This window comes from Musa acuminata, chromosome BXJ1-9 (genome assembly GCF_036884655.1).
Source record: "Musa acuminata AAA Group cultivar baxijiao chromosome BXJ1-9, Cavendish_Baxijiao_AAA, whole genome shotgun sequence".
In the NCBI taxonomy this organism is placed as follows: domain Eukaryota; kingdom Viridiplantae; phylum Streptophyta; class Magnoliopsida; order Zingiberales; family Musaceae; genus Musa; species Musa acuminata.
Genome location: NC_088335.1, coordinates 7,150,001 through 7,174,956, shown reverse-complemented (window position 1 = coordinate 7,174,956; position 24,956 = coordinate 7,150,001). Strand labels below are relative to the sequence as shown.

The window sequence follows — 24,956 nt, the reverse complement described above, 5'->3', positions numbered from 1 at the left end:
TCCCTTCCTTTGGGAATAGCGGTAAAGCTCTCTTTCATGTACTCGGTGACACTCTTTCGAAAGAACTCAAAAGAAAACACTTTTCAACGACCTCACCAGGCCACACATATTCCGACCCTGCTTGTTATTGGACAAACTGTTGAATTCTATGTGGGTCCCCACTTAGCTTCCCAAGAACGAGAACGGTATGGCTTTAGGTGTAGCGAAAAGTTCCTTAATTGTAATTAAAAATTAGGAAAAGGAGATGCAACAAAACAAAAGACGGAAGACTGCACGACTCACATCTTTGAATCTTTTTTTATTCGGATCGAAAGAAGATGATCAAATAGATTTTGTTGCCAAATTGTATAAGAAAAACATTTTTATTTTATGATTTTTTTTTCAACGTAAACAACTGGGAAGATTTCAAATTTCGATCATACTAGTTCGATATATATCGATCGATCCGACCTAATAATAAAAATTATATTATATTATTTAAAATTAATATAATATTATGGATCGATATAATATTCATGTCGATCATGACTTAGCATCATAATATAATTATGATCTTACAAATAATATTTCTCTATTTGAGTTTCATCATATTTATTCAATCCTAAATGGATTCGATACTGTCAATCTTGTTATCACAATCCGATCTAATACCATACACTTGTGCTTAAATCATTATAGATTTATACGAGGACTCTTTTACATAGCTCTTCAATTACATTTTGTAATTTTTTGTTGAGCACCATGCTTTCATATCTTCTAAGTTTATTTTCTAAAATTCTCCCCAAAAATATATTAATGTATTGTTATAGCGAATATAAATTACTTATTAGCATCATATACAACGGATATGTTATTATCTTAGTCATAAGTATCATGCACTACCTAACAATGTTCTTATCTCTGATGTGGACATATTATCGAACTAGGCTCACTTCATTGAACTAGTCCGATCGACGAACTAGGCTCACTTCACTAAACTAGTTCGACCTTAGTTCGACGTATCTAACTAGTTTGGTTTATCCAAAATCATCCCTTAACTTAGTTTTGCAAGGTTAAAAGCTTGACGTAATTTTCCTGAGATCCTTAAAAAAAATTAGGTTAGATCCAAATTAGTTTTCAGTTTAGGTAACTCGTAATTGATTTTAATGGTTTGGCAGGAGGGTTGATTTTTACGTCTCAAGAAAATCCAACATAGTCATCTCGAAAAAACCTTTGAGGATCTAAATTCCTCACAATTTCATGCCCCAACCCTGATTACTCAAAAGAAATATGAGATTTCATAGATTTTTATGAATAAGTGTAATTATTTTGAACAAATGGTGTAACAATTTCTTAGGCTCCACTATAAAAAGGGTTATCTAATTTAAAACTATAATAGACCCGCTGGATCAAAAAACTATTATTGACTTGAATGTCTAAGGAGCATTGTTGAGATTACCGAATTAGTTTAGCAAGATCTAAAGATTAGCTTAGAATATTTTTTTAGAGATTAATTAAAAATAATAATGAGTTGATTTCCGAGTCAAGCAATCTAGTTTTGACTTTAATATTTTTAACTAGTGTCAATCCATACAAGATTAAATTAATGAGTACATAAAAAATAACTTCAAGAAATAAAAATCCAATGATAGTTTAGGATCATCAACAAAAAATATGATTGAAACGATTACCAACAGTCATTATGGAACAAAGTATACATTTTGATTGATGCAAGTAAAGAAAGGTATATATTTCTAGAGTCTCACATTTCTGAAAAGGAGTAAACAAGATTGCTTCTTCCATCAAGTATTAGTCTGGCACTTGCTGTGTTTAATAACATCTACTTGCTTTATACCTTGGAAAAGATTGAGCACATAATGAACATTGGTAGCAATATAGCATCCAAATCAGTACATTGCAACAAAATTGGGATACTCCTTTTAAGTTCATATGCAGCTGCATCATACACATAAGCTATAACCAGCCATAGCTTCCAATTTACCTACACTAAGCTTGATGAGATCTGATAGGGATGAGCTGATCTTTGACAAAAGATTCCTCTGCTTTCTTCAGCACCTCATTGCACCATATAGAATTTGTTCTGAATCCTCCCAAAATACAAACTTTGTTATTGGTGATTGTTATCCAACAAAAAGACATGTAAATATAATATATTTTATGTTCAACAGAATGTCTAAATCTTTTGACAATGTTAAGTAATAGTATAATTTCTTGTGACAAATGTCTGCCATTACAATGAACCATATGTCAAAGGTTATTATATATTATGGCAGGCTAAAAGAAGAACCAATGAACATCATCAACAAAAGCATTTTTAAGAACAAATGAAGGTATGATTTTGAATCTATCAACTTATCATTATCATTAAGAATTGAAAAACAATTTAATTTAGTGAATGCTTGAACCTAAAGTATGAAGGAAGAAGTTTCTGTTGAAGCTTCCTTAAACCTAAAGTATGTCATCCATAAAATCCTGGATATGGAGAAAACCAAGATCTCTCTCTCTCTCTCTCTCTCTCTCTCTCTCTCTCTCTCTCTCTCTCTCATGTCTTAGTTTCTGCTTCCTACTTCTGTTGAGCTGCTTGAGTCAATACACACCATTAATCTTTAACAAATCATCAAACTCCATGGAAAGTAGAAGCTTTCTTAATCATATTTGACAAGGCAATTGCATGGCTATCCAACTTTATGAGAACAATCATAATTCAAACATGATAATACCACTTGCGCTTTCTCTTTTGACTTATTCTGCTGAGAGCTATGGCAAATGCCAACCTCATCTTAGGAAACAACAGTTGCCTCTTGGCACAGGAGCTTTCATGATATGTACAAGATGGCAAAAGTAGCACAACAAACAAGAGAGGAAGTGATGGTGGTTGGAAAAGACAACAAACTAACATCAATGAGAAGCCTTGGATGTAAGAAAAAGACACTTCAAAAAACATAGAGAGGAAGAAAACAAGCCACACCAGGAAAATTAATATGTTTAGGTGAATCCCACCAACTGCCACAGTGAGAGAGAATTGCCATACATGTAGGTTAGTACTCTATTCTTTTTCCTGTCACTTCTCTCTTTGGTTGTCCAGTTTATCCTAATAGACACCACCAAGAAGGATCAACTCTCTCTCTCTCTCTCTCTACTCTATTCTTTTTCCTGTCACTTCTCTCTTTGGTTGTCCAGTTTATCCTAATAGACACCACAAAGAAGGATCAACTCTCTCTCTCTCTCTCTCTCTCTCTCTATCTATCTAACCTAATCATGTAATCTACAAGTTTCAAGGATAAAAGGAAAATAATTGATTGATATATGTTCTTAAGCTAAGGTATCTTAACATCAGTAACTCTCTTCGATGATACCATATATGAGCACATCCAATTGAGAATTGAAGAACGAGTTGCAACATCAAGAAAGTCCTTGTGGAAAGGTTGAAGATGGCAGCAGAAGCTAAAATATAGAGAGCTGGAAATAAACATCAAAAGAACACTTGCAGAGTACCAGTTTATGATGCTTAACTTCATCCATGATTGTGTCATCCGCTCTCTTTGTATCAACAGGTTGAAAGGATCAGGAACAGAGTTGGTTGGTTTCTGGTGCTCCCATCAGCAGATGAAACTGCAACATGATCTGATGCTTCCTCACCCAAAATCTGGATGATGAAGAGGCTTAATGTGAGCATCAGATCATGCTGGCAGCTTCAACTTCTAATGGTGCACCTGGTGGCCAACATCCTTACATACATGCACAGAGAGAGAAAAAGAGAGAGAGAGAGAGAGAGTGCTGGTGTGGTTGTGAGCTAAGAAGAGGAAGGTGTGGAGGAGAGGCTGATGAGGAATAGAGATATATAGAAGGAGAAAGAGGAGGGAGGTGGAGATTGTATGCTTTGCTTTTTAGCCTATGGTGATTGTTATGATACTAAGGCCAAAAGGAGAATAAGAATAACATGGAAGCGTGGTCCTTGAATCAAAAGACAAGATTAAATATTGCCAGGGCCAGGCCACCACCACCATCATCATCACCACCACCACCACCACCACCATCATGCGGTTACTTCGAACACCTAACGTTGTCCTGCATAACTTTTAATGGCCTTTACACACATCATTCGACCTTTTCCCGCTTCTCATTCATCTCTCTCTCACACACATAGAGTCTAGAGAGAGAGAGAGAGAGAGAGAGAGAGAAAGGTTTGCGTAGCAAATTTTGGTTCACAATTAAGCAATTGAATTTGCTAGACAAAAAAAATTCAAGTATAAGATTACTCTTGAGAAAATATTTACTCATTGAAGATATATATTGAGGCTTTACCATAGTAGCAACTTCTTATTATTTTTTGTATTGTATTGGTGTTGAATCTTATTTGAAATTGCACTGCATAATTCCAATGGAAAAAAAAAAGTCAAATGGAGTAAGTAAAAAAAAAGGAGGAGATACATAAACTTATGTTTACTAAAACTAGCTTTGATAACCTAAGCCAAATAGTAATTTCATTTAGAGTTTGACTCATAACTTAATATATTAAATTTTCGGATTATAATATTGATGTTCAATCCCATATATGCTAATCTTTGTTGTCAAATGACTTCAAAATTGGAGGAGGTTTTTTTCACTCATAAAATGTATATATGAATCACTATACACTGTTTTTGTTGTAGGAATCTCTCTTCCTTTAATCCATCTAGGAGATATGAACCCAATTTAGTGTCTTCGTTATTGGACAAGCCTTATAAAAAATAAACCATCATAATTGCATTATTTCTGCAGTTAGATATAGCAAAGGATACCTCTCTAAGAATATAAACATATAAAAAGATCTTTTACTTTCGGATGAAAAGTTGAGAGCATATTCTGATTTGACACTCAAAATTCTTTTCTACTGTGCACATAGTGAACATCAGAGGAATAAGCATCACCAGATAGCAACCTCTGAAGATTAACAATGATCAACATGTTCTTTTATTACATGTTGTAGATGATAGCAACATTGATCTTTTAGAACCTTACATGCCAGAAGTTTCACCAAACCTATGCTGCAGCTTTTTATTCGCAGATATCATGTCATGCCCCACTATAAAGTAATAGCAGTTCTTTCGGATTTAGGAATTTTTTGTTTATGTCATCCAAGTTTTCATGGAGAAGAATCTGAGTACTTAATGGTGATAAGATTGTAGAAGTCAGACCTCTGTCTGATGATGAGTTTTGATAAAGTCATAAAAGTTAAGATAGAAAAATTTTTCATCCTAATAAAATTCTGCTAAGCTAGAATGAATTTAGATAAAATTCTAAAATTTAGGTGACAAAATTGATTTCCATTTCTTTAGACAAACTGCTGCACCAGATGAGTTTTTTGTTCCAGTCCAATTAGATGATGAACAACAATAAATTTCACCAGTTTGAAGTATTTGTCTTTGCCATTAGAAAAAGTAAGTAGACAATCACTGAATTCCATCTGATTTGCAATATTTCTAATGAATTTGTATTATTTTCTGCAGATCGGCAGTGATGCTGATAGAATTTTCCTGTTACTACTGTTACCCTGAAGTGACTAAAGATTAGACTTTATACTGCAGCATGATATGATATCTGCAACAATAGTAGAATATACACTAAGCATAGCACAAAGTATGATGATACAGTTTACCTTAAGCTAAACACTATAAATTTGGAAAGAGGAGGCCACAGGTTTGTGTATTCAATTCAGCTTTTAGCCACCCCCTATAAGTTGAAACCAGTGATGTACATTATAGCTTCAGCCTAGTGTGTCTCTCAGCACACTGCCACAAGCCAAGTCATATGAATAGATAATGACAGCTAAAGTGGCTTTCAGTTTATGACTCACTAAGCATGTTAGCATTGGCTTCTGAAAAGCTCACAACCAGTTGGATCCATTCTATCTTGCATTGTTCTCCATGCTAGCTGCAAGTCCTTGTAAAACTGGAGCTATAGACACTTCCAAATCCATGAAAGGAGTAGAGAACTGCTGAAGTAATTAGTAAGATGGCAGTCTGTGCATAGGCTTCTGAAAAGCTCACAACCAGTTGGATCCGTTCTATCTGCATTGTTCTTTCTCCATGCTAGCTGCAAGTCCTTGTAAAACTGAGCTGGAAACAGATGGCAGTCTGAGCTCCGGACACTTCCAAATCCATGAAAGGAATAGAGAACAATAGAGGCGTCCTTCAGTCTCCATATCTGTTGATGGAACCTGCTGTGCTGTGCCCATAACCGGAAGATGTGAGGTTGTCAGAGCATGATCATGCAGGGACTGAACTGACCTTATCGGAAACATCATCAACAACACCTGCATATGTAGTCCAAGTCCTCCAAATCTAGATCATGTTGGCAGCTTTACTCATCAGTCACCTGGGCCTTTCTGAATAGATGGCCAAAGTCACTGTTCGGATAGCCAAAGTCACTGACTTCACTCTTCCAATAGGAGATGGCATCTTGACTCATATACTCTCGGATATCTTAGGAGATGACATCTTCACTATAAACTTGCTTTAAACAAATGAGGAGACAAGAGTGAACAGTGAAGAGAACACCATAAACTAAAAGAAAGACTATGGACATCGGAAAAGAACAAAGAGGGAGATCAGAAGCCACAGCAAAAGATACACTATCTGAGGAACTTGATACATCAATGGATCTGACACTGGGAAGCAATTCCATCCATGAGCAGGAAGGGCATAAAAGAGAGAAGAATCACGACAGGGGCGAGAGATTAGGTCTAGGGTTAGGGTTTAGGATCACAGTGGTTAAGTGTCGTAGCGTTAGCTAGGGTTGCGGCAGAGTGTAGGGCGGCACACTGCGTGCCCTCAGAGCAAGCGATCACTTGGAGCAGGGAAGCCTTTTGATGCGGCCGAGGACAGGGGCGCCGACTATTTTAGTGTAGGTTACATAACCCTACGTCGAAGCTATAGCATAACGACATGTTGTTGCAGACAAAAGAATCCAATAGATTTGTGTTCTTCGAGGGTTTCAGTTGGCGACTTGGATTGTGTGGCTTCCTCGTGAACCTTTCCCAGAACCTAAGCATGTTGTCATGCAGTAAAATATTGGGAACTTAATATAGAAAGAATGTAGACATGACAGAGTCAAATCTTGCATGCTTTCCATGACCATGGTCGGGTGATGCATGCGATCGAGAAAGCAAGATCCTTGAGCAAGCAGCAATTTTTGAGCAGGATGCTGTGTGACTTGTTGATCTCCATAGTGTTGTTCATCGATGTCAAGCAACGAGGGAGTTGTATGAACCCTAGAATCGGAATACCATTCGCCTTTACTGTCACCACCGTTGTGGTGCTTTGTACTCCACCTGGAAAAAAGCTTCATGCAGCTGGAATAAACCATTTTGCCCTGTATGATCACAGGTGTGGCACGTATTGCTCGAGGTTTATGCCACTACATAATGCCATCGATTGGGCATGCATGATGGAATGAATGCATGGGACCATCACTGCGTATTTTAAAGGACATTGGTGAAATCCAACGATGCGCGTGATCAGATAATACCATTAGCTTTGTTTGGCACGCATGACCATCTCCCGCTCGAAGGCACAACGCAAGTGCAATTCTAGCCTCGATAACCCAAGAATCTCGCCCCATCGCTCTCTTTCAATGAACTCTAAACTTATCAAATGTTTTGTGGTCATATCCGTAACAAAGTAGTATTCTCAACGACACAAATGAATTCGATTATAAGACGACCCTCGATGATAACATGATTGAATATTATTAAGAAACATCCTAAATGATAATGTGGTGGCAACCATTAAACATCCCTTAATTACCACATGATGATGATATACAACCATGAAGCATTCTTCGATGATGACATAATTAAATTCGATCATGAAACGCCTCTCGACAATGACAATCCAACAGTGAAGCATCCCTCGATGATAATACTATCGAACATGATTATGAAGCATCCCTTAATGATGATACGATTGAATTCAATTATGAAGTATTCATCGATGAGGACACAACTAAATCTAGCCATGAAACATCCCTTAATGGTGATACGATCGAATTTGACAATGAAACATCCCTCGATAATGACATGACCTAATATGACCACGAAGCACCTCTCAACAATAATGTGATTGATTTGATCATGAAACATCATTCGACTATTTTACAACTAAATGGATGATGTAATCGGTCGTCCATTGAGTAAGACTTTATGTTTCAAACCTCCTCCATGTGTTAAAATACAATGGAGAGATGATAAAGAAGTGTGACATGTGGACAACTCGATGATATATCACGCTTTACTCCGGTGCCTTATTATCCCAACATGTAGTATGAGTAGCGTACATAATCCAAACGATGGCATCAACCACAATCTATGAGAATTCAAACAGACCTCTCATGTAATAAATGATAATCTTATAAAACTGATCCCATAAATCAATTCTTCACTTAATCTCGATGGTTAGAAAAGCCCCCTATGAAAGGGCCCATGTACATAAACTCACTAAGAGTTTTCTAAACTCTCCGAGTGCAATATTATTTTTTTTCTGAGTTACTAACTCAAACATCAGAAAGATTTTTGCCGGAGCTGACATAGTTTTTTTAAACGATTCTTTCGCAACTCACTGATTTCCTGATGCCAAATTAATCACAGACTCAGATCCGAATCAAAATTAGCTCTGAATCTGGTTTTGTTCAGTAGTCATTGAAGAGTTTCTTATTCTTGCATGCCAATGAAAATATTGCAGCATAACTAATCTGTCCTCAGTTCCTTCTTCTGTATACCCTTGTTTCATGTTATGTAACTGATATGACTTTCATACACAGTGACTTCATAGATCTGCACTTTCTTTTCTTCTCTAGGAACAGAAACGATGTATGATCAAGATCTTGGATGGAAGTTGAAGGACATCCGTTAATCTCTTGCCACTTCTTTTATCTACAAGCTTAGCCTAATAGATTTGCCAGCATTATTTAGCTGTACTTTTCCAAGTAAAATGCTTATGAACTGCTTACTAGGTAAGCAATCTTGGGATAGATATGATGTCTGTTATAGATGATCAGAATCAATTTATAGATGAATATTCATGAAAATTAACTATTTACTGATATGCAAAGAACTCAGCATTAAAACAAATCACTGCTTCCTCGTTCATCTTGCTCTCTTGGGTTGTCCAAAAGGGTTAAGGTGTCAAGTATTGTGCTCGAAACTTGTCATTAAATGAAGCTTGTCACATATGTTTCCATGTTAGAGAGAGAGAGAGAGAGAGAAAGAGAGATCCTGCCACTAGCCAAGTATAGACTTCAGAATTTGAAGAGATATGCAGTGAATTGGTATTTCAAGTATGTATTAAGATATTGCTTGCATTGGTTGCCATGAACTTTTCCTGGAAAGGATTTAGCTTTTGACCCTGAACCCTTCTCTATGAAGTCACCAAATGGAGTTGTAGGGTGTTGCCTCAGGTAATGAGAAACAAGAAAACCCTTCACTTGGCCATGCAAATATCTATTCAGGGAGCCATTTGAGAGTTTGTGCCTCTCTCTCTGAAGGTTTCATGTACAATTGATATGACTATAAGTTGACTTAAATCTGCACCTAATGTTGGAAAATCCCTTTGTTAAAACTGAGCTAATTAAGTTGGGTGTCTCTGCAGAACTTGCTTCAGCTGGAACTTGGGAGCTTTCTGTCATGAACTTTAGATGATTCAGAAGGTGCTCACTTGCATTTTTCATAATTTGAAAGCTTAAGATGTTAAGAATCATGAATTCCAGTACTGAGATATCTGAATCTTAATCTTATAAGTCAACCACTTTATCTCATACATTTTCTGAATCTGAATCTTTTTCTCTTAAAGCAATACAAAATTTAATGTGATCCAAGATTAGTCCTCCAAATCTCTCAATGCTTCTTCATTAAAACTTAGAATAGGTATATCATAAATGTAGCTAGTTTAGGTTAACTATTGAGCATCCTTAAGAGCCCAAATGATCAGCTATTAACCTCACTTTTAAAGAATGTACAAGTGATCCAAAATTAAATTCAAACATGGCTATATTATCATTTAAATCTTTAAGCTCAAAAGAGCAATAAATGGCAAGGATTTGGCATCAATCCCATTATCACATCCCTAATTATCATACACCCATTTCATAATTTATCTCACAACTTTTTCACATACTTGCACTCCACAAATCAGGTTTTCTTCCTGTCAAATCTTCCAAGTTTGCATTGTCATCCTACCATAATTTTAAGTTGTTGTATTTTTTATATTTCTAGACATACTTTTGTTTCACAGAGACATTGTACCCTTCCTATTCTTCTATATTTACATAGTCTTATTTTTTTAATATATTTTAATATATCTAAAAATTATTCTATTTTATGTAAAAAAATGAAATTTAATTAAGCATGTATACTACTAACAGTTTGATTACAAGAAATCTATTTCTTAACCAATACATTTGCATAATTTTTTTTTTTTAAAATTGTAAATTGTTCCACTTACACCATTTTAGTTAAAGAAATGGATAAAAATAAAAATAAAAATAAAGAGAGGGGGGGGGGGGGGGGGGGGGGGGGGGAACAAAAAAGGAGGAAGCTCTCAGTTCACCGTGCTTACGCTAGCGGTGAGCTCACCGAAGCGGCGGGGGAGGAACGTTCTTTCCCAGATACCCTGCTTACGCAAGAGGTGACCTCACCGAATCGGCGGGGAGGGAGGAACGTTCTTTCCCAGATACGCTGCTTCCGCAAGCGGTGACCTCACTGGGGTCGCTCCAAGACTACTAAACTGGTTCTGGAGCCGTTAAAGCCAACCCCCTCCCCCTCTTCTGAGATCCAAACCCTGAAGCCATGGATGATCAGGCCCATGTCCTGATCCCAAGAGTCAAGTTGGGCGCCCAGGGATTGGAGGTCGCACCGTCCCTCCATTTCGATCACAAGTTCTAATCTTTAACATATGTATTTAATATTGCATAAAGATTGTTCTTTGGTTTTGGCTGTCTCAAAGATTCTTGTTTGTCGCGATGATAGGTGTCCAAGTTAGGGTTTGGTTGTATGGGCCTCACAGGCGTGTACAACGCCCCTATCAGTGATGAAGCTGGTATATCCATCATCAAGCACGCGTTTAACAGTGGGATCACCTTCTTTGACACCTCTGATGTCTATGGACCTCATACAAACGAGATCTTGCTCGGGAAGGTTTGGATCTTACCCCTTCCTCTTGCCTGTGGTAGAAGATAGCGGAATGAGTAAAAATTTGATGTTGTTGGTAAATTTCTTTAGGCCTTGAAGCAATTGCCCCGTGAAAAGATCCAAGTAGCCACAAAATTTGGGATTGTGGATATTGACGCCACAGGTCTAGTGATCAGTGGTAAGCCTGAGTACGCGCGGGCATGCTGTGAGGAAAGCCTCGGGCGCCTCGGACTGGACTACGTTGATCTTTACTATCTGCATCGAGTTGATACGACCGTGCCGATCGAAGAAACTGTAAGGATTAGCCGCCAAGATTTCTGTTACTTTGGAATTTTAACTTTTGAAATATGAAAATAATCCATGTTGTTGTGAATTTGTTTATGTGGTAGATGGGGGAACTCAGGAAGTTGGTGGAAGAGGGCAAGGTGAAGTACATCGGGCTTTCAGAGGCTAGCCCTGATACTATTAGACGGGCTCACGTGGTGCATCCGATCAGCGCATTGCAAATGGAATGGTCTCTCTGGACTCGCGAGATTGAGAAGGAGATAGTCCCACTTTGCAGGTTGGATTAGATGTTCATCATTTTCAAAATATTCAAAGTTGTTTCTCTTTTGCGGTATTAGAAAGCCTCAAGTGGCCTTGTTTCTCATCAACCACATTCATGGCTGTAGGCTGAAGTATGTTCTTTTGCCAAACATCCAAGTCAACACATGAGAAACATCACATTCACAAGGAAAAAAAAAAAAAAACTTAGTATATAGCTTTTGATGCAAATCTTTGTAGAATGGTAATTGAAGTTTGTAGCAGCTTTTAATTTGTGTGCAAATTAGGGAGGTCAAGTATCTTGTGAATCTTCATTTTGTTGCTTTCAAAGATGCATGTGTTCAAAGTAGAAAATTCGGTAAATTATCTCTTCCATTTTTTAATTAGTAAAGTGGAGAAAGTACATATACGCGTAATGATGTTTATTTTCAAAACACATAATCTTTACATTGCTTATATTTTTTAACTCTAAAATGAAAGCCGTGGTAAGAAAGCAAGTCACTTTTCATTTTTTTTGGTCTAGTGAATTATCTTGAACTACATTTGGCCACGGTCTAATTTCTAATTTTTACAAATTTTGTAATGCATTTTCCAATTTACATGCAGGGAACTTGGCATTGGAATAGTTCCATACAGCCCTCTTGGACGTGGATTTTTCGGTGGTAGAGGAGTTACAGAAAAGTTGCCTTCAAATGCATCTTTGGTATACACTCTTATCCAACCATGACATATCTTTAATGTTTAGAGAAAATTTGGTGCTTGGTCATGTAGAGATGGTATGATGCTGGTTGCTAATGATCAGTTTGTTACCCTTTCATGATTTTGCTAGATCCACATCCCAAGATTTGTTGGAGAAAACCTTGAAAAGAATAAAGTTCTGTATGTGAGGTTGGAGAACCTCGCCAAAAAGCACCAGTGTACCACTGCTCAACTAGCTCTAGCTTGGGTTGTCCATCAAGGAGATGATGTGGTTCCTATCCCAGGTAAGCAATTGTTTTGAGACTATGATCCTCCATGCATCGACATCAGCATTGTTGTCAGGATCACTATCATGTTGTAAATCTTAAGAGTGCTTTGGGCTGTATGGATCATGAATCAAATGGTAGATTGTAGTGTTATGCTTTTCATTAAAGCTTAAACACTCTGTGTAAACAATGGCAGATACGAGTTAACTGGAAGTTCAATGAATGGAGATTAATGAAGCAACATGTCTGACAATTATAAATAAAACATAAGATTCTTTTCTAGGATAAAAATCCATATGCACCCACTTGTTAAGCTCCGCCAACTTATTCAGAAAAAAAATTCCATAGTTAATTGATTGTTATTTTTGCAAATTAGTCAATATAATGGCCTTTTCTATTAAAATTTAGGAAATATTCTTAAACTGAATGTTTTGATAACACTGATCAGTTTGAGTACTAAGGCATCACCTCCCATTTCAACAAGTACTCAGATCTAGAATCTCATTATGTCGAACAGGGGAGCCATCATCAAGTAGGAAAAGGCTCATTGGTTGGGCCTACTGCAATCTATCGCATAAAGATGATAGATGGAGATCAAATAACAGTTGGTCAGGATGCAATGACAATGGACTTGTCAGAGTAGTCATGCCTAAAAACTTTTGTGTCATGAGTCAAACAGAAGTTCCATTGCCTTGAACATATTCATGGCCTGAGCTACTTTGAAGGCTTATTCATGTGAAAGTTCCTAGAAAACAGAAGTATGCTTGGATGCTGCCTTGCACAAAACTATTCATGGCCTGAGCTACTTTGAAGGCTTATTCATGTGAAAGTTCCTAGAAAACAGAAGTATGCTTGGATGCTGCCTTGCACAAAACTATAAAATGAGAAGTTATTAACTTGGCCTCTTTCAATCCTGAAAAGCAGGATGGGTACCTGAAGGTGGCAGAGTTTCATAGCAATGCTTATTAGATTGACTTCATCTGGTAGCATACAAGTGTTTGATATTGGGTGAAATAATCTCTGAGCATGTTAGATTTGAAATTCCCTGTCATGCGAGTATAATTCATGAATTTCATTTGTCCTCTATCTTTGGCAAAAAAAAAAAAAATTGAATTTGGAATTTAATTATCAATTCACAAGTTTCTTTTTTTTTTTTTTTGGTGAGATGCAAAGATACGTAGTCCATAGTCTTGCCACTGCAACTTGTACACACTCATATCTTCTTCTTTTTTTTTCCCTTTCTTGTGGACGTGAGTATATGTTTTGCCCACCTATGCAAGCATCTGCCAACAATTAATTTGCTTCGCTTGACAATTTTATTTCCAACATTTCAGGGACAACCAAGTTGAGGAACTTGGACGACAATATTGGGTCTTTGAAAGTAAAGCTCATAGAGGATGACTTGAAAGAAATATCTGATGCAGTCCGCGAAGAAGAGGTGGCAGGTTATAGAAGTCACAGTGTTTTTGAGCCGTTCACCTGGAAGTACGCGAATACCCCACCTATACATAGCAATCAAGCGGCTTAGAATTTTCTATCATATATATTGCCTATGATATTATGTCAAATTTTCTTCCGTCATTAAAGGTTGAATAGTACAACATACAGTAGTAAGTTGTCAGTCGATGATAAGGTATGCTTTGGTGTAACTTCTTCACGAAATATATAAACTGTAATGCTCGTTGTTCTATGTTCTGCTTCTGCAAACACAGTGAAACCTCATGCACAACATTTTACTTTTCAGCACAGTAAAATTTCTCATCCATTCATGCTTGGCGCAAGCAGAATTAGTGGCCCTCCCCACATATGGTATGGGGGTTTCAGGACCATGAGCACGGAGCTTTTATGAACGGAGCTGATAAGGTACACTATCCTTAGGAACTTCTTGTAGCCTTGAGGAACTGTTGGCTTCTAAAGGGTTAATTATATATTATTTCTGCAATTAACTATCTTTAGTATTTTGATTTTTGTATTTTTAAAATTATATTTAGATTTCTATATTTTTGAAGTAAAATATTTGATCTAATAATTTTTTTTCTCTTTTGATTTTTAATATTATAAAATTATATTCTTAATCTTACATAGGGATCTCAATATTTTAATTTCATAAGTTTAGATATTTCAATATAAAATTTAAAAATATAGGAATCGAAATACTAAGAATAACTAATTATAATCTATAACTACCTGCTTTCCAAATGAGACTAACACTATTTTATCTTTGGTTCTTTATCATTCACTTTTAACTCTTCGATCTATTTGTGATCAAATATGTTTTTATTAGACTAAATGTACTTTCCGTGTATACTATTCTTATATATATATATGTGTATATATATAATGTGGTAAAATCACACCGTCGCATTAATTGGCCTTCCATATTTTTGGATGTCGGGCAACTCCCTCCCAATCTCAAGCCAATGGGCGGTGAGGATCCGACTGCAGTTTGAACACGTTTACTAAATCCGTGCATGAGAGACCAACGGCCAGTCTGCACATAATTGGAAACACCCCCCCTAAAACTCGCGCGCCAGTGATCGTTCGTCTCCCTCCTCCTCCTCCCTTTCTATCTCTACATTTCTTCCCAGTAATCTCCTCCGAAACCCTAGTTCTTGTTCTCGATTCGGAAGACCTAGAATCGTCGCCGGAGATGACGAAGAAGGGAGGGGACATCGAGACCGGGTACGGCGGCGGATCGGCCTTGTACCCCAACATGATGGAGAGCCCGCAGCTGCGGTGGGCGTTCATCCGCAAGGTCTACTCCATCGTGGCCCTCCAGATCCTCCTCACGATTGCCGTCGCCGGTGTCGTCAACTTCGTCGTGCCCGTGCGCAGCTTCCTCCTCTCCCACACCACCGCCTCGCTGGTCGTCTACATCCTCATCATCATCTCGCCTTTTCTCGGTAATTCTCGGGCACGTTTCTCCTTGTTTCGGGCGGTAAATTTCTAGGGATTGATGTGGATTTGTTCGACCCCCTTCTGGTCTCCCGAAATGGAACAGTTCTGTTGCCGATGATCTACTTCCGCGAGCGCCATCCCCTGAACCTGCTTCTTCTCACGCTGTTCACGATCTGCATCAGCTTGGCTATTGGGATGGCATGCGCGACTTCCAAAGGTAACGGGGAAAAAGAAACCATAACAATTAGCATAATGATCTTTTTTATTTGCCTAAAGAAGCTAAGATGTTTAATCTGAGGTAAAATTGTCTTGAATTTTGAATTTTATATCAATAAAAATTAAAACAACAGCAACATTACCGTGATATATCAAATAAGATGTTTAATTTGAGGTAAAATTGTCTTGAATTTTGAATTTTATATCAATAAGAAATTACAACAACAGAAATAGTACCATGATATATCAACTATTTAGGGTCGATTGCATGAATCTTTTATTCAATACTGACAAGAACAAAGAAATTGTGATTCTTTTATTATTGTTGCTCTAGTATTTCTTGCACGATGACATTAGAAAATGATCACAACAAAGGATGGAATTCTTTTTTCTTCTAGCGCAGTTGGTGGAAGCCCCATATGCTAGCATGGTATTGATGTTGGAAAAGGAAAATCTACGGTCGAGATTAATTATATTGTCTTCTAGGAACCTACACCGTTACTGTTGATTGAGCAAGGGTTTGACCATGTACTTGGTGATTAGCAAACTATTGTAATTAATTGATTCCTGATGATAAGTGTTCTTCTGTAAAGCAGCTAGCTTTCTGATCCAATGTCAATGCCATACTAGCATATGGGCTTCCACTTAATTCTGATGCTGCTTTCCTTATGAGCATCTGTTCTTATTCCTTTTCTTTTCAATGAAAATTATGTTGTCATTGGTACATATCATGACGATGCATATATGTCTTAGTTATTTAGGTGTGTAAAATCATAGGTTCACATGCTAAAAATTGTGACCATTTAGGTATCATGTATTCATAATGTTGATTTACCTTAAGACTTCTTTTATAATTATCCATATGTATCATGACAATGCATTCTTGTCTGCAATTATTCTGGTTAATTTAGGATGTGTTAGTTCTTCAAGTGTGTCACATAATAGGTTCACACTACAAGAATTGCAACCATTTGTGTTTATAATATTGATTTGCCTTGAGGCTTCTTGTTGTGTAGTTATGGAAAATCTAGAAGCTGCATTATCCTGGTCTAGTAAGCCAAACAATTGGAATCCTTGGCTATCCTCTGTTGTTTTGAGCACCATTTCCGTAATTGACGTGTATCAAGCTTCATAATAATTGATTGTACACCAATGTCCTCCCGGTTGTTAGTAATTTACAAGTTTTGCAGCTTAGGTATTGTGTACGGGTTTGGATGCTATTGTTATTTATTATAAGTTTAATGTTTTTGCTTTTCGAGAAATCATTTTAGTTTTATGACTTCCATACTTTTGGATTGTGTCTGATTAAGTATAGCTATTTGTTTAACTTGTGATAATAATTTCTTTGCTTGTTTACCCACCAGAAGTCTCAAACTTTACAACTAAATCTTTAGTGCATGCCAGGCATTCTTAGGGCTAATGAGTGACTTACTATAATTACTTGAGCAGGCAAAATAGTGCTACAATCTGCAGCTCTAACAGCAACAGTGGTTGTGGGTCTCACCCTCTACACGTTCTGGGCAGCCAAAAGAGGCTATGACTTCAACTTCCTCGGCCCATTCTTGTGTGCAGCTCTTATCGTGCTGATGCTGTACTGTATCATCCAGGTTAGTGGCCTCTTCTTTTCTTCTATGTAATGTCTGAGCCTCTCATTGCTATCAACATTCCTGCAGATCTTCATCCCAATGGGGAAGGTCTCGACAACAATCTACGGGTGTGTGGCAGCAATTATCTTCTCTGGTTTCATCATATACGATACCGACAATCTGATCAAAAGACATTCCTACGACCAATACATCTGTGCTTCCATCTCCCTGTATCTCGACATCATCAACCTGTTCACGGCACTGTTAACCGTGTTCAGTAGTGTTGATTCATAAGCCAATTGGTATCTCTGCTTACCGTCATGTAACTGCTCTATATTTAGTGAAACCAATATATAGGTAAGAAACCTGATAACAGTTCAAAATATATGTGCTGCTGTGTCGATTAGCAGTCACTTTCATCTGCCTCCAGGCGTCGTTTGAGACTTGTTGCCTTGGGGACGATGAACTTGTACAGGTGCTGAAACCTTGTATTCGGATTGTTGTTGGCTGTGGGAGAACCAAACTGTTCAGTTTAAAGTGCGACCTCAGCCTTGTGTTGCCCTGCAAAACCCTTGATGATGCACTGATGTGGACAATCAAGGATGTGGCAGCAGCAATAGATTCAAGGTTAGATTTCTTTCCGGGGAGTTTATACTAGAAGCAGTGCAAAACGCATTCTGAAGAAGCTACAGGGAAGAGATTTCTCTATTGTTTACATCTCATCACTTTTATCTGACTTAATAGGTGGAATGGTAGATATTGTAATGCTCTTCTATCTTTTTTTTAAATCTTTCATATTTGTTGTATACACACCGCAAGTGCACATAATAAAAAGGTAATGAATGAAGGTTTATGATTATAAGTGAGAAATTTTGAGCATCAACTGTATGTAACAAAGGATTTAATGTTTTCTTTTTAAAATACTAATAATATTCATTACAATTTCAATATATGTAATCTCTAAATTTTATAAACTAGGATAAATGCAAAAAAAAATTATTATATGGCATCATCTATATTCATAATTATTTTAAAAATAATTTTAGATTTTTTGCCACAAAAAAAAATTGTTTTTATTACTTATTGCTTAGTTCAATCTTCTATCTTTTTTATTTGGTATAAATGTTACTTTCCTTTATTTTTTTAAGGATAAAATAGCATAACAAAAAAATGATAATAATTGATGTATCTTCTCTAATAATCTATCTGTATGGAAATTTTGATCAATATTTTAAATTAACATTTCATTTTCATGTTTTTTTGTTACATGGTTGATTACCTTATAAACTAAAGTTAAGTCCTTCCAAAATTTTGTGTTAAGCTTTCAAATATATACATATATATATATATATATATATATATATATATATATATATATATATATATATGATTTAAATTTAAAATGATGAACAAACAAAAAGAAAATAAACCATCACCACCACCAACCAAACACGAATCTCCACTCTCCGCAGTCCCCAATCCTCACCACCACCACTCAATCCCCTTCCAAACCCATTACAAAGGGGCGATAGCCCGCCTTCTCCCCCTTCTCACTCCATCTTCCACCGCCTCCGCCCACCATCATCATCCCACCATGACGGCCTCTTCCCTCCTCCCCTCCGCCTCCTCCCTGCTCCTCCTCCGCCGCCACGCCCTCCCCGTCGGCCGCCGCAGCCGCCCCGTGGCCCCCGTCCGAGCCCTCTCCGCCCCCGCCACCCTCACCCAGGACGACCTCAAGAAGCTCGCCGCAGTCAAGGCCGTCGAGTACGTCAGCAGTGGCATGGTGCTCGGCCTCGGGACCGGCTCCACCGCCGCCTTCGTGGTCGCCGAGATCGGGGCCCTCCTCTCGTCGGGCAAGCTCAGGGACATCGTCGGCGTGCCCACGTCCAAGCGCACCTATGAGCAGGCTTTGTCTCTGGGGATCCCGCTCTCCACCCTCGACGACCACCCGCGGATCGATCTCGCTATCGATGGTGCCGATGAGGTCAAATTCCCTCCTTCCTTTTTGTCTTCTTTGGAAGAAAGTTTATGTCTTTGACTTTTCAGTCATCGTTGTTGACTAGGCTCGAGTAGTAACCATTTGACCTTGCCTACTGTAAATAGATATCGGAATTTGATTCCTATGTTTCTTTTCCTCTATTAAGCTTCTACTTGATCGATTTAATGGGTGTTTACGGATCTAAGTTTTGATAGTTTCGTGTTGATAATGCTCGTGAAGTGCTTCATTGAATTGATATTGAATATTTTTGGACATTGAGTATTGCAGCAAAGAGCTGGTTCTCTGGGCGCATCTGATCATAAGTTTCAGAAAGATTGCCTGTTTGGGGATCGCCAATAGTTCCGTGGGATTTTTGTGAAGAAAAAAGATCTACTCTGCTTTGTACATTAGATAATTAGACCTTTTAATCCAAATAAAGGCTTTCTTGATATATGTAGACATTATAGTTGAGTAGGTCCTTTTTTTTTTTTTTTGCTTTCTTATTCTCAGCAGTTCAACATTTCGCTATAAGTCTTTCTTGTTTAGTCGAACAGGGTGATAAGTAAATGTTAAGTTGGAGTGTGGGATTTTAGTATCGGAGAAAAATATTTGGTATGCTGTTTACATTTAGATAATGATACATTTTATCCAAATAAAGGATTAATCTAATGGAAACTTGTAGGTCTTGGTTGTTGATTGAACTGAATCTTGGAATATGTACAACTCATAAAGGAGAAGCCATTTTTTACTGTATTATTACAAGCAATTCAACACTCAGCTGGAAGCCTTTTTTTGTTTAGTCGAACAGGGTGAGAGGTAGATGCTAAGTTGGACCCCTGATATGATAAATGTTTGCCTTACCTGAGTCTTGTTGTTGCTGTGGTTAACATTTTCTAAATTAGAGCATTCATTACCTCATAATTTGCAAATGAATCATTATGTGTTTTAAAATCTTGGAAAAAACTGGAATTTGTGTTATTTGGGTTTAATCTTGATGAAGTGATTTAACTTGTAGATAAATTATAGTCTCAAGTTCAAATGAGTACCTACTGCACATGCTCATTCTCATTAGTTCTTGAGCTGCAATAGACACACTTATGATGCTAATAGCTAGCCTGCGAGGATGATTGGTTCTTTTCAACCTTATGATATAATGTGTTGATGTTAAACAGTACGACTCTCATACTATACCAATTAGCATCTTTGTTCAAGTTCTACAGACTGATTTGGGATTGGAACAGGTGGACCCAGACCTAAATCTTGTCAAAGGACGTGGAGGAGCTCTACTTCGTGAGAAGATGGTTGAGGCAGCATCTGATAAGTTTGTCGTGGTGGCAGATGAAACAAAGCTTGTAACTGGATTGGGTGGAAGTGGGCTGGCGATGCCAGTGGAAGTTGTGCAGTTCTGCTGGAAATACAACCAGACAAGGTTGCAGGAATTGTTTAAAGAAGAAGGATGTGAGGCGAAGCTTAGATTGGATGATGGCGGGAAGCCTTATGTCACTGACAATTCAAACTATATTGTTGACTTGTACTTTAAGACACCAATTAAAGATGCACCAGCTGCAGGAAAGGAGATTTCAGCACTTGAAGGGGTTGTAGAACATGGATTGTTCTTGGACATGGCAACTGCTGTCATAATTGCTGGAAAAGATGGGGTGACCATGACGACAAAATGAGTAGCGAGTATTCTTAGTCAACCAGTCTTGGTTTTTTTTTTTTTTCTCTTTTGATGTATGGAAATTCTATGTATCTTCAGTTCGTCTTACCAACATTCAAGAGGAATTGCCATGACCTTAGTTAAAACCATTTTTTTCTGTTTATGAACTCATTCTTCTGATGTTTGGTGCCCAAAGAGAAGGGATTATGTTCGTGTCTATAGTTTTCATCCTCGGAAGCAACAAAGGAATTTATATCTTTGGCTGGACTCATGCTAATCATGTACTACAAACACAAAATTCTTAGTTATTGTTGTCACTGGTTTCCAAATTAATGCAGCGTTGATCATCAATGTATGAGGAGGATAATCCAATATCGATTTTGTTAGGGAAAAAAGTTGATATCTTGGTCAGCCTGACGTAGTTCGTACTCGTTTGTACAGGATTCTCCGAGGTGCCTCCAAGATAAAAACGTTGAGTTCCCGAGATGTTACCCGCATGAAGATCGAGGTCGGAAGAAGTTTTATGACCCGATTCCTCCATAACGCCTATCGTAAGGTTTAGCCTCGATTTTGTTAGGGAAAAAAGTCATTGATGTCCTAGTCAACCTGACGTAGTTCGTACTCGTTTGTGCAGGATTATTCGATGTGCCTCCAAGATAAAAATGTTGAGTTCCCGAGATATCACTTGAAAATCGAGGTCGGGAGAGGTTTTCTGACTCGATTCCTCCATAGCGCCCATCGTAAGGTTTAGGCCCTCCTTTTAAAGTCACAAATGATATGGAGTGCACTATCAACTAATCATTATCCGACACGTAAACGTCACATTGAGTCCTCGGTGGGAGGAAAAAATCAATGTTACCTTCCACCCGTTTGTCCACACAGACAATAGTTAAAAATAGATCTTAGACAAGCAGTTCAAGGTTGTCCCCTTGCTTGTTGCCCTTGTGGACAAGAGGCCAAAACGGGACCGTTGGGATGGTTAGAGAATGTCTCCCCTTTGCAATCAGGTATAAAAATATATTCTCAACACAATGAAGGGGGCGAGACCTTTTTTGATCACTCGCATCCGTACTCGAGTTACTAACTTAGGTGTCGGAGAGACTAGGTCAAGAAACCTTTTCCAACTTTGATTCTTGTGTAAGTGGCAGCTCGAGAGCTCAACATTTTCATCCCGAAAGCACCTCAGGCAATCATGTGTATACAGGTCCGAACTATATCGGACTGACCAGAATGTCAATGACTTTTCCCTCTAACAAATCTAATTAAAACCAAATTAGATCCAATTAACTTTTATTTGAGTCGTTAGACCAAATGTGATCCGAATTATACTAAATTTAGCTCAAATCTCCAATCAAGTACCGAACAGGGTCGGATCCAATCCATTTAGAAGCCTATTTGGATTGTATTCGATCCATTTACATGAAGATATCAGTGTCAACAAAGGACCAACTTAATACATACATACATGGGACCAATGGGAACATTGGAGGTCTACTAATATCAGTGTCACATGAATAATTAGGACCCAATCTGGGCACATTAGGATTTATTCAAAGGTATCAAAACCTTGAAGGTTGGCAAGCACATAGTCAAACCCGAAACTAAGTTTATAGGAGCAGGCAGAGTGCCATCAATAAAATCAATGTTCTCCAATGAAAATTTCCCAGATTCAAGCAAGAAAATGAAGGCACTTGTCAACAGAAGAGCATGATATAAAAGCTGAAATAACATTGACATCAGTACAGTACATGTTTTGTTTGAAAGAGTATCAGCAGCTAATCTCAAGTTAAATTGTCATCCTATCAAGCTACGTCACATTACAAAGTCGATGCAATGATCTCCGCGAGCTAGTGCCGATAAGGTATATGAGCTCCTTCAGTTGGGTCTTTATGCAGCAGGCAGTAAGTCACTGAGTCACAATATTGTCTCCTTGAAGCTCTTGGCCAGCCATATAGCTGTCTCCCTTGGGGAGACTTTACCAGGACCAAATGGCTTCAGTAACACCCCCAACTCCTCAAGCCTCTCCTGCTGCAACAACTGAGCACTGAATTCAAGCAACCCCTCCAGGGCCTCTGCCCGCTGCTGGTACGACGAGGTGTCGAACCTCCTCTGCCTTGCATCTGATGATCCCCGACTCGAAGCATCTGCAGCTGTTGGATTCCTGTCTGAAGAATCGCTCCCATTGTCACCTTCAGTTCGGAAAGTCTGGAAAGTGCACTTGTCCTTGGTGATTGAGCGGTCTGCATGGTGTGGGGTGGCTGAAGAGGAGCAGTGAGCTGAGGAGAGTTTCCGAATCGATGAAAAAGGATCTTCAGATGATGAAGCTAATGGGAATTCTGCAATTCTATCTATTCGAGGGGAGTTGACTGAGACATCAGGGGATTCTGCCCGGCGGAGAATGCTGAGATTGCATGTAGGATGAGACTCGAATGTAGCTAAAGGAAGAGAAGCTCTTCGAGAAGGTTTGCCAATTCCATCTGATGGAGATAGAAATGCAAGCTGCATAAAACGTATGATTAGTTGGAAGTACAGTGATAAATGAAGTGACATACATAAAAGAATAGTGGCATCTGCTTAAATACTAGTTATTGGATTAAAGCTCATATCGAAAATGTTTATTCATGTGACTCAAAGTATATCAACTAGCTAGAACATTATACACAGTTGAAATGTGATTAACAAGCACTGAAACTGAACTTACTCTAAACAGATATGAGAAATAAAAAAACTCTCATTCTAACAATCGTTATCACTATCACGAAATCATTAACATGCCTATGACAAATAAAAAGGAGCCGTTACGTTACTCCAAGAGATTAACATGCAAATAACATTAATCATTGCAAAGGATTAGGGTCCATCAATAAAAGAAACAACAAAACAGATATGCTTAAAGGTATGTAATCTGACATCTATGTGACAGCTCATAGAAGTTTTACTATCAAGAGGGAAAGAATGTTTTATATTCAAAAGCTCAGATTAAAGGCTTTCTAATAAAGAAGAAGATCATTATTATATTAAATGGTGAACATATGAGCAGGAGTATATATGACCATACTGATTGACGCCTTGGTCCAGTGTGCAATGATTCTGAGGGCTCCACTAGCATCCTAGGAGTCATGAAGGTTTTAGCAGGCTTGTACATTGGGGTCTTCAGAGTACCTGAGTGCTTCTCACTGATTCTTTTGTCACTAATCTCCCCAAATTGACTAATGCCAATTGAAAGATCCTTTATCCCTTGGTCCAGATAGTTTGGAAAATCCTTAATAGTCTGAGTCGAATATATCGAGCCTTGCTCCAAATGTTTGCTCAGTTTTAGGATCCTCTCAGTGCCTAAAGATTTTCTTTTCTCCTTGTCATCATACATAGAGTCATCTTCATCATCTTGAAATCTAATTCTCCTTATGTTGCTCGTAGAGAGGTGAATAGGTAGCATATTCCTTGTAGGGCTAGACTTTAGATTGACTTCAAACACATAAGGTTGAAGATGTGTATGTTTGAGCAGTTCCGCAGCCTGTTGGTACAAACAGTTACATTAGCTTTTGTTAATCTTGAAAGAATCATGTAAACAGAAACTTCTTATATGTATAGCTGAAGATTGAAGAAGCTTTCAGCACTTGAGTATAATGCTTGTCGGAATACATACACTTGGCCTATGTTCAGGGCTTTTTCTTAGCATGCTTCTAATGAGTCCCCTACTGCACACAATAATCAAGATATGTCAAAAATAGACTAGTATTTTGTGTACAATTAAGTCAAGAAAATCTCAAAATGAGAGAGGAACCAGGCTTACAATGCACCGGAGTATGAACTTGGTAGAGGAGCCACTATGGACTTGTTGATTTTGTTTATCAAAGCCTGCATATCCTGCATGAACAACAAAATATAGGCAAAGGTAATATAAGTGGCGATTACGGGACAATAATGATTGCATAAAAAAGAAAAG

At 37.9% G+C, this 24,956-nt stretch overlaps 4 protein-coding genes across 5 annotated transcripts in view; 3 read left to right on the top strand and 1 right to left on the bottom strand.

Annotated features, from left to right (window-relative positions):
• Window positions 1-10,725: 10,725 nt before the first annotated feature.
• Window positions 10,726-14,362, top strand: LOC135592857 (perakine reductase-like). Of its 2 annotated transcripts, none has more exons than XM_065082560.1 (7): window positions 10,726-10,882; window positions 11,003-11,170; window positions 11,255-11,458; window positions 11,554-11,726; window positions 12,314-12,410; window positions 12,537-12,690; window positions 14,007-14,362. In XM_065082560.1, the coding sequence occupies exons 1-7, from the start codon at window positions 10,823-10,825 to the stop codon at window positions 14,198-14,200; spliced, it is 1,050 nt and encodes a 349-aa protein (XP_064938632.1). In that variant the 5' UTR covers window positions 10,726-10,822; the 3' UTR covers window positions 14,201-14,362. The 2 variants fall into 2 exon arrangements, with proteins under 2 accessions (XP_064938632.1, XP_064938633.1); XM_065082561.1 differs by having other exon boundaries at window positions 10,781-10,911.
• A 297-nt stretch (window positions 14,363-14,659) lies between these two features.
• Window positions 14,660-17,793, top strand: LOC135592858 (protein LIFEGUARD 4-like). The gene is made up of 4 exons (XM_065082562.1): window positions 14,660-15,575; window positions 15,674-15,787; window positions 17,236-17,393; window positions 17,460-17,793. The coding sequence occupies exons 1-4, from the start codon at window positions 15,323-15,325 to the stop codon at window positions 17,664-17,666; spliced, it is 732 nt and encodes a 243-aa protein (XP_064938634.1). The 5' UTR covers window positions 14,660-15,322; the 3' UTR covers window positions 17,667-17,793.
• Window positions 17,794-18,854: 1,061 nt separating this feature from the next.
• LOC135592856 (probable ribose-5-phosphate isomerase 3, chloroplastic) lies at window positions 18,855-21,173 on the top strand. The gene is made up of 2 exons (XM_065082559.1): window positions 18,855-19,356; window positions 20,592-21,173. Exons 1-2 carry the CDS (start codon window positions 18,967-18,969, stop codon window positions 21,027-21,029), a joined length of 828 nt encoding a protein of 275 aa, XP_064938631.1. The 5' UTR covers window positions 18,855-18,966; the 3' UTR covers window positions 21,030-21,173.
• A 1,548-nt stretch (window positions 21,174-22,721) lies between these two features.
• Window positions 22,722-24,956, bottom strand: part of LOC135592855 (serine/threonine-protein kinase Nek2-like) — a 6,930-nt gene continuing 4,695 nt past the window's right edge. The window contains exons 12-15 of the mRNA XM_065082558.1: window positions 24,804-24,877; window positions 24,657-24,708; window positions 24,069-24,524; window positions 22,722-23,509 (exon numbers count right to left, since the gene is read on the bottom strand). Of these exons, the coding sequence (XP_064938630.1) occupies window positions 22,925-23,509; window positions 24,069-24,524; window positions 24,657-24,708; window positions 24,804-24,877 (1,167 nt within the window). The 3' untranslated portion in view covers window positions 22,722-22,924. The remainder of the gene's footprint in view (window positions 23,510-24,068; window positions 24,525-24,656; window positions 24,709-24,803; window positions 24,878-24,956) is intronic.

What these genes read in the sequence shown, in the direction of transcription:
- LOC135592857 (XM_065082560.1), top strand. Translation starts at nt 10,823, where the DNA reads ATGGATGATCAGGCCCATGTCCTGATCCCAAGAGTCAAGTTGGGCGCC. An exon ending in TGGGCGCCCAGGGATTGGAG is followed by an intron (nt 10,883 to 11,002) that starts GTCGCACCGTCC and finishes TCGCGATGATAG; the next exon opens with GTGTCCAAGTTAGGGTTTGG. An exon ending in TGCCTTCAAATGCATCTTTG is followed by an intron (nt 12,411 to 12,536) that starts GTATACACTCTT and finishes TGATTTTGCTAG; the next exon opens with ATCCACATCCCAAGATTTGT.
- LOC135592858 (XM_065082562.1), top strand. Translation starts at nt 15,323, where the DNA reads ATGACGAAGAAGGGAGGGGACATCGAGACCGGGTACGGCGGCGGATCG. An exon ending in GGCATGCGCGACTTCCAAAG is followed by an intron (nt 15,788 to 17,235) that starts GTAACGGGGAAA and finishes TTACTTGAGCAG; the next exon opens with GCAAAATAGTGCTACAATCT. An exon ending in TGCTGTACTGTATCATCCAG is followed by an intron (nt 17,394 to 17,459) that starts GTTAGTGGCCTC and finishes ACATTCCTGCAG; the next exon opens with ATCTTCATCCCAATGGGGAA.
- LOC135592856 (XM_065082559.1), top strand. Translation starts at nt 18,967, where the DNA reads ATGACGGCCTCTTCCCTCCTCCCCTCCGCCTCCTCCCTGCTCCTCCTC. An exon ending in CTATCGATGGTGCCGATGAG is followed by an intron (nt 19,357 to 20,591) that starts GTCAAATTCCCT and finishes GGATTGGAACAG; the next exon opens with GTGGACCCAGACCTAAATCT.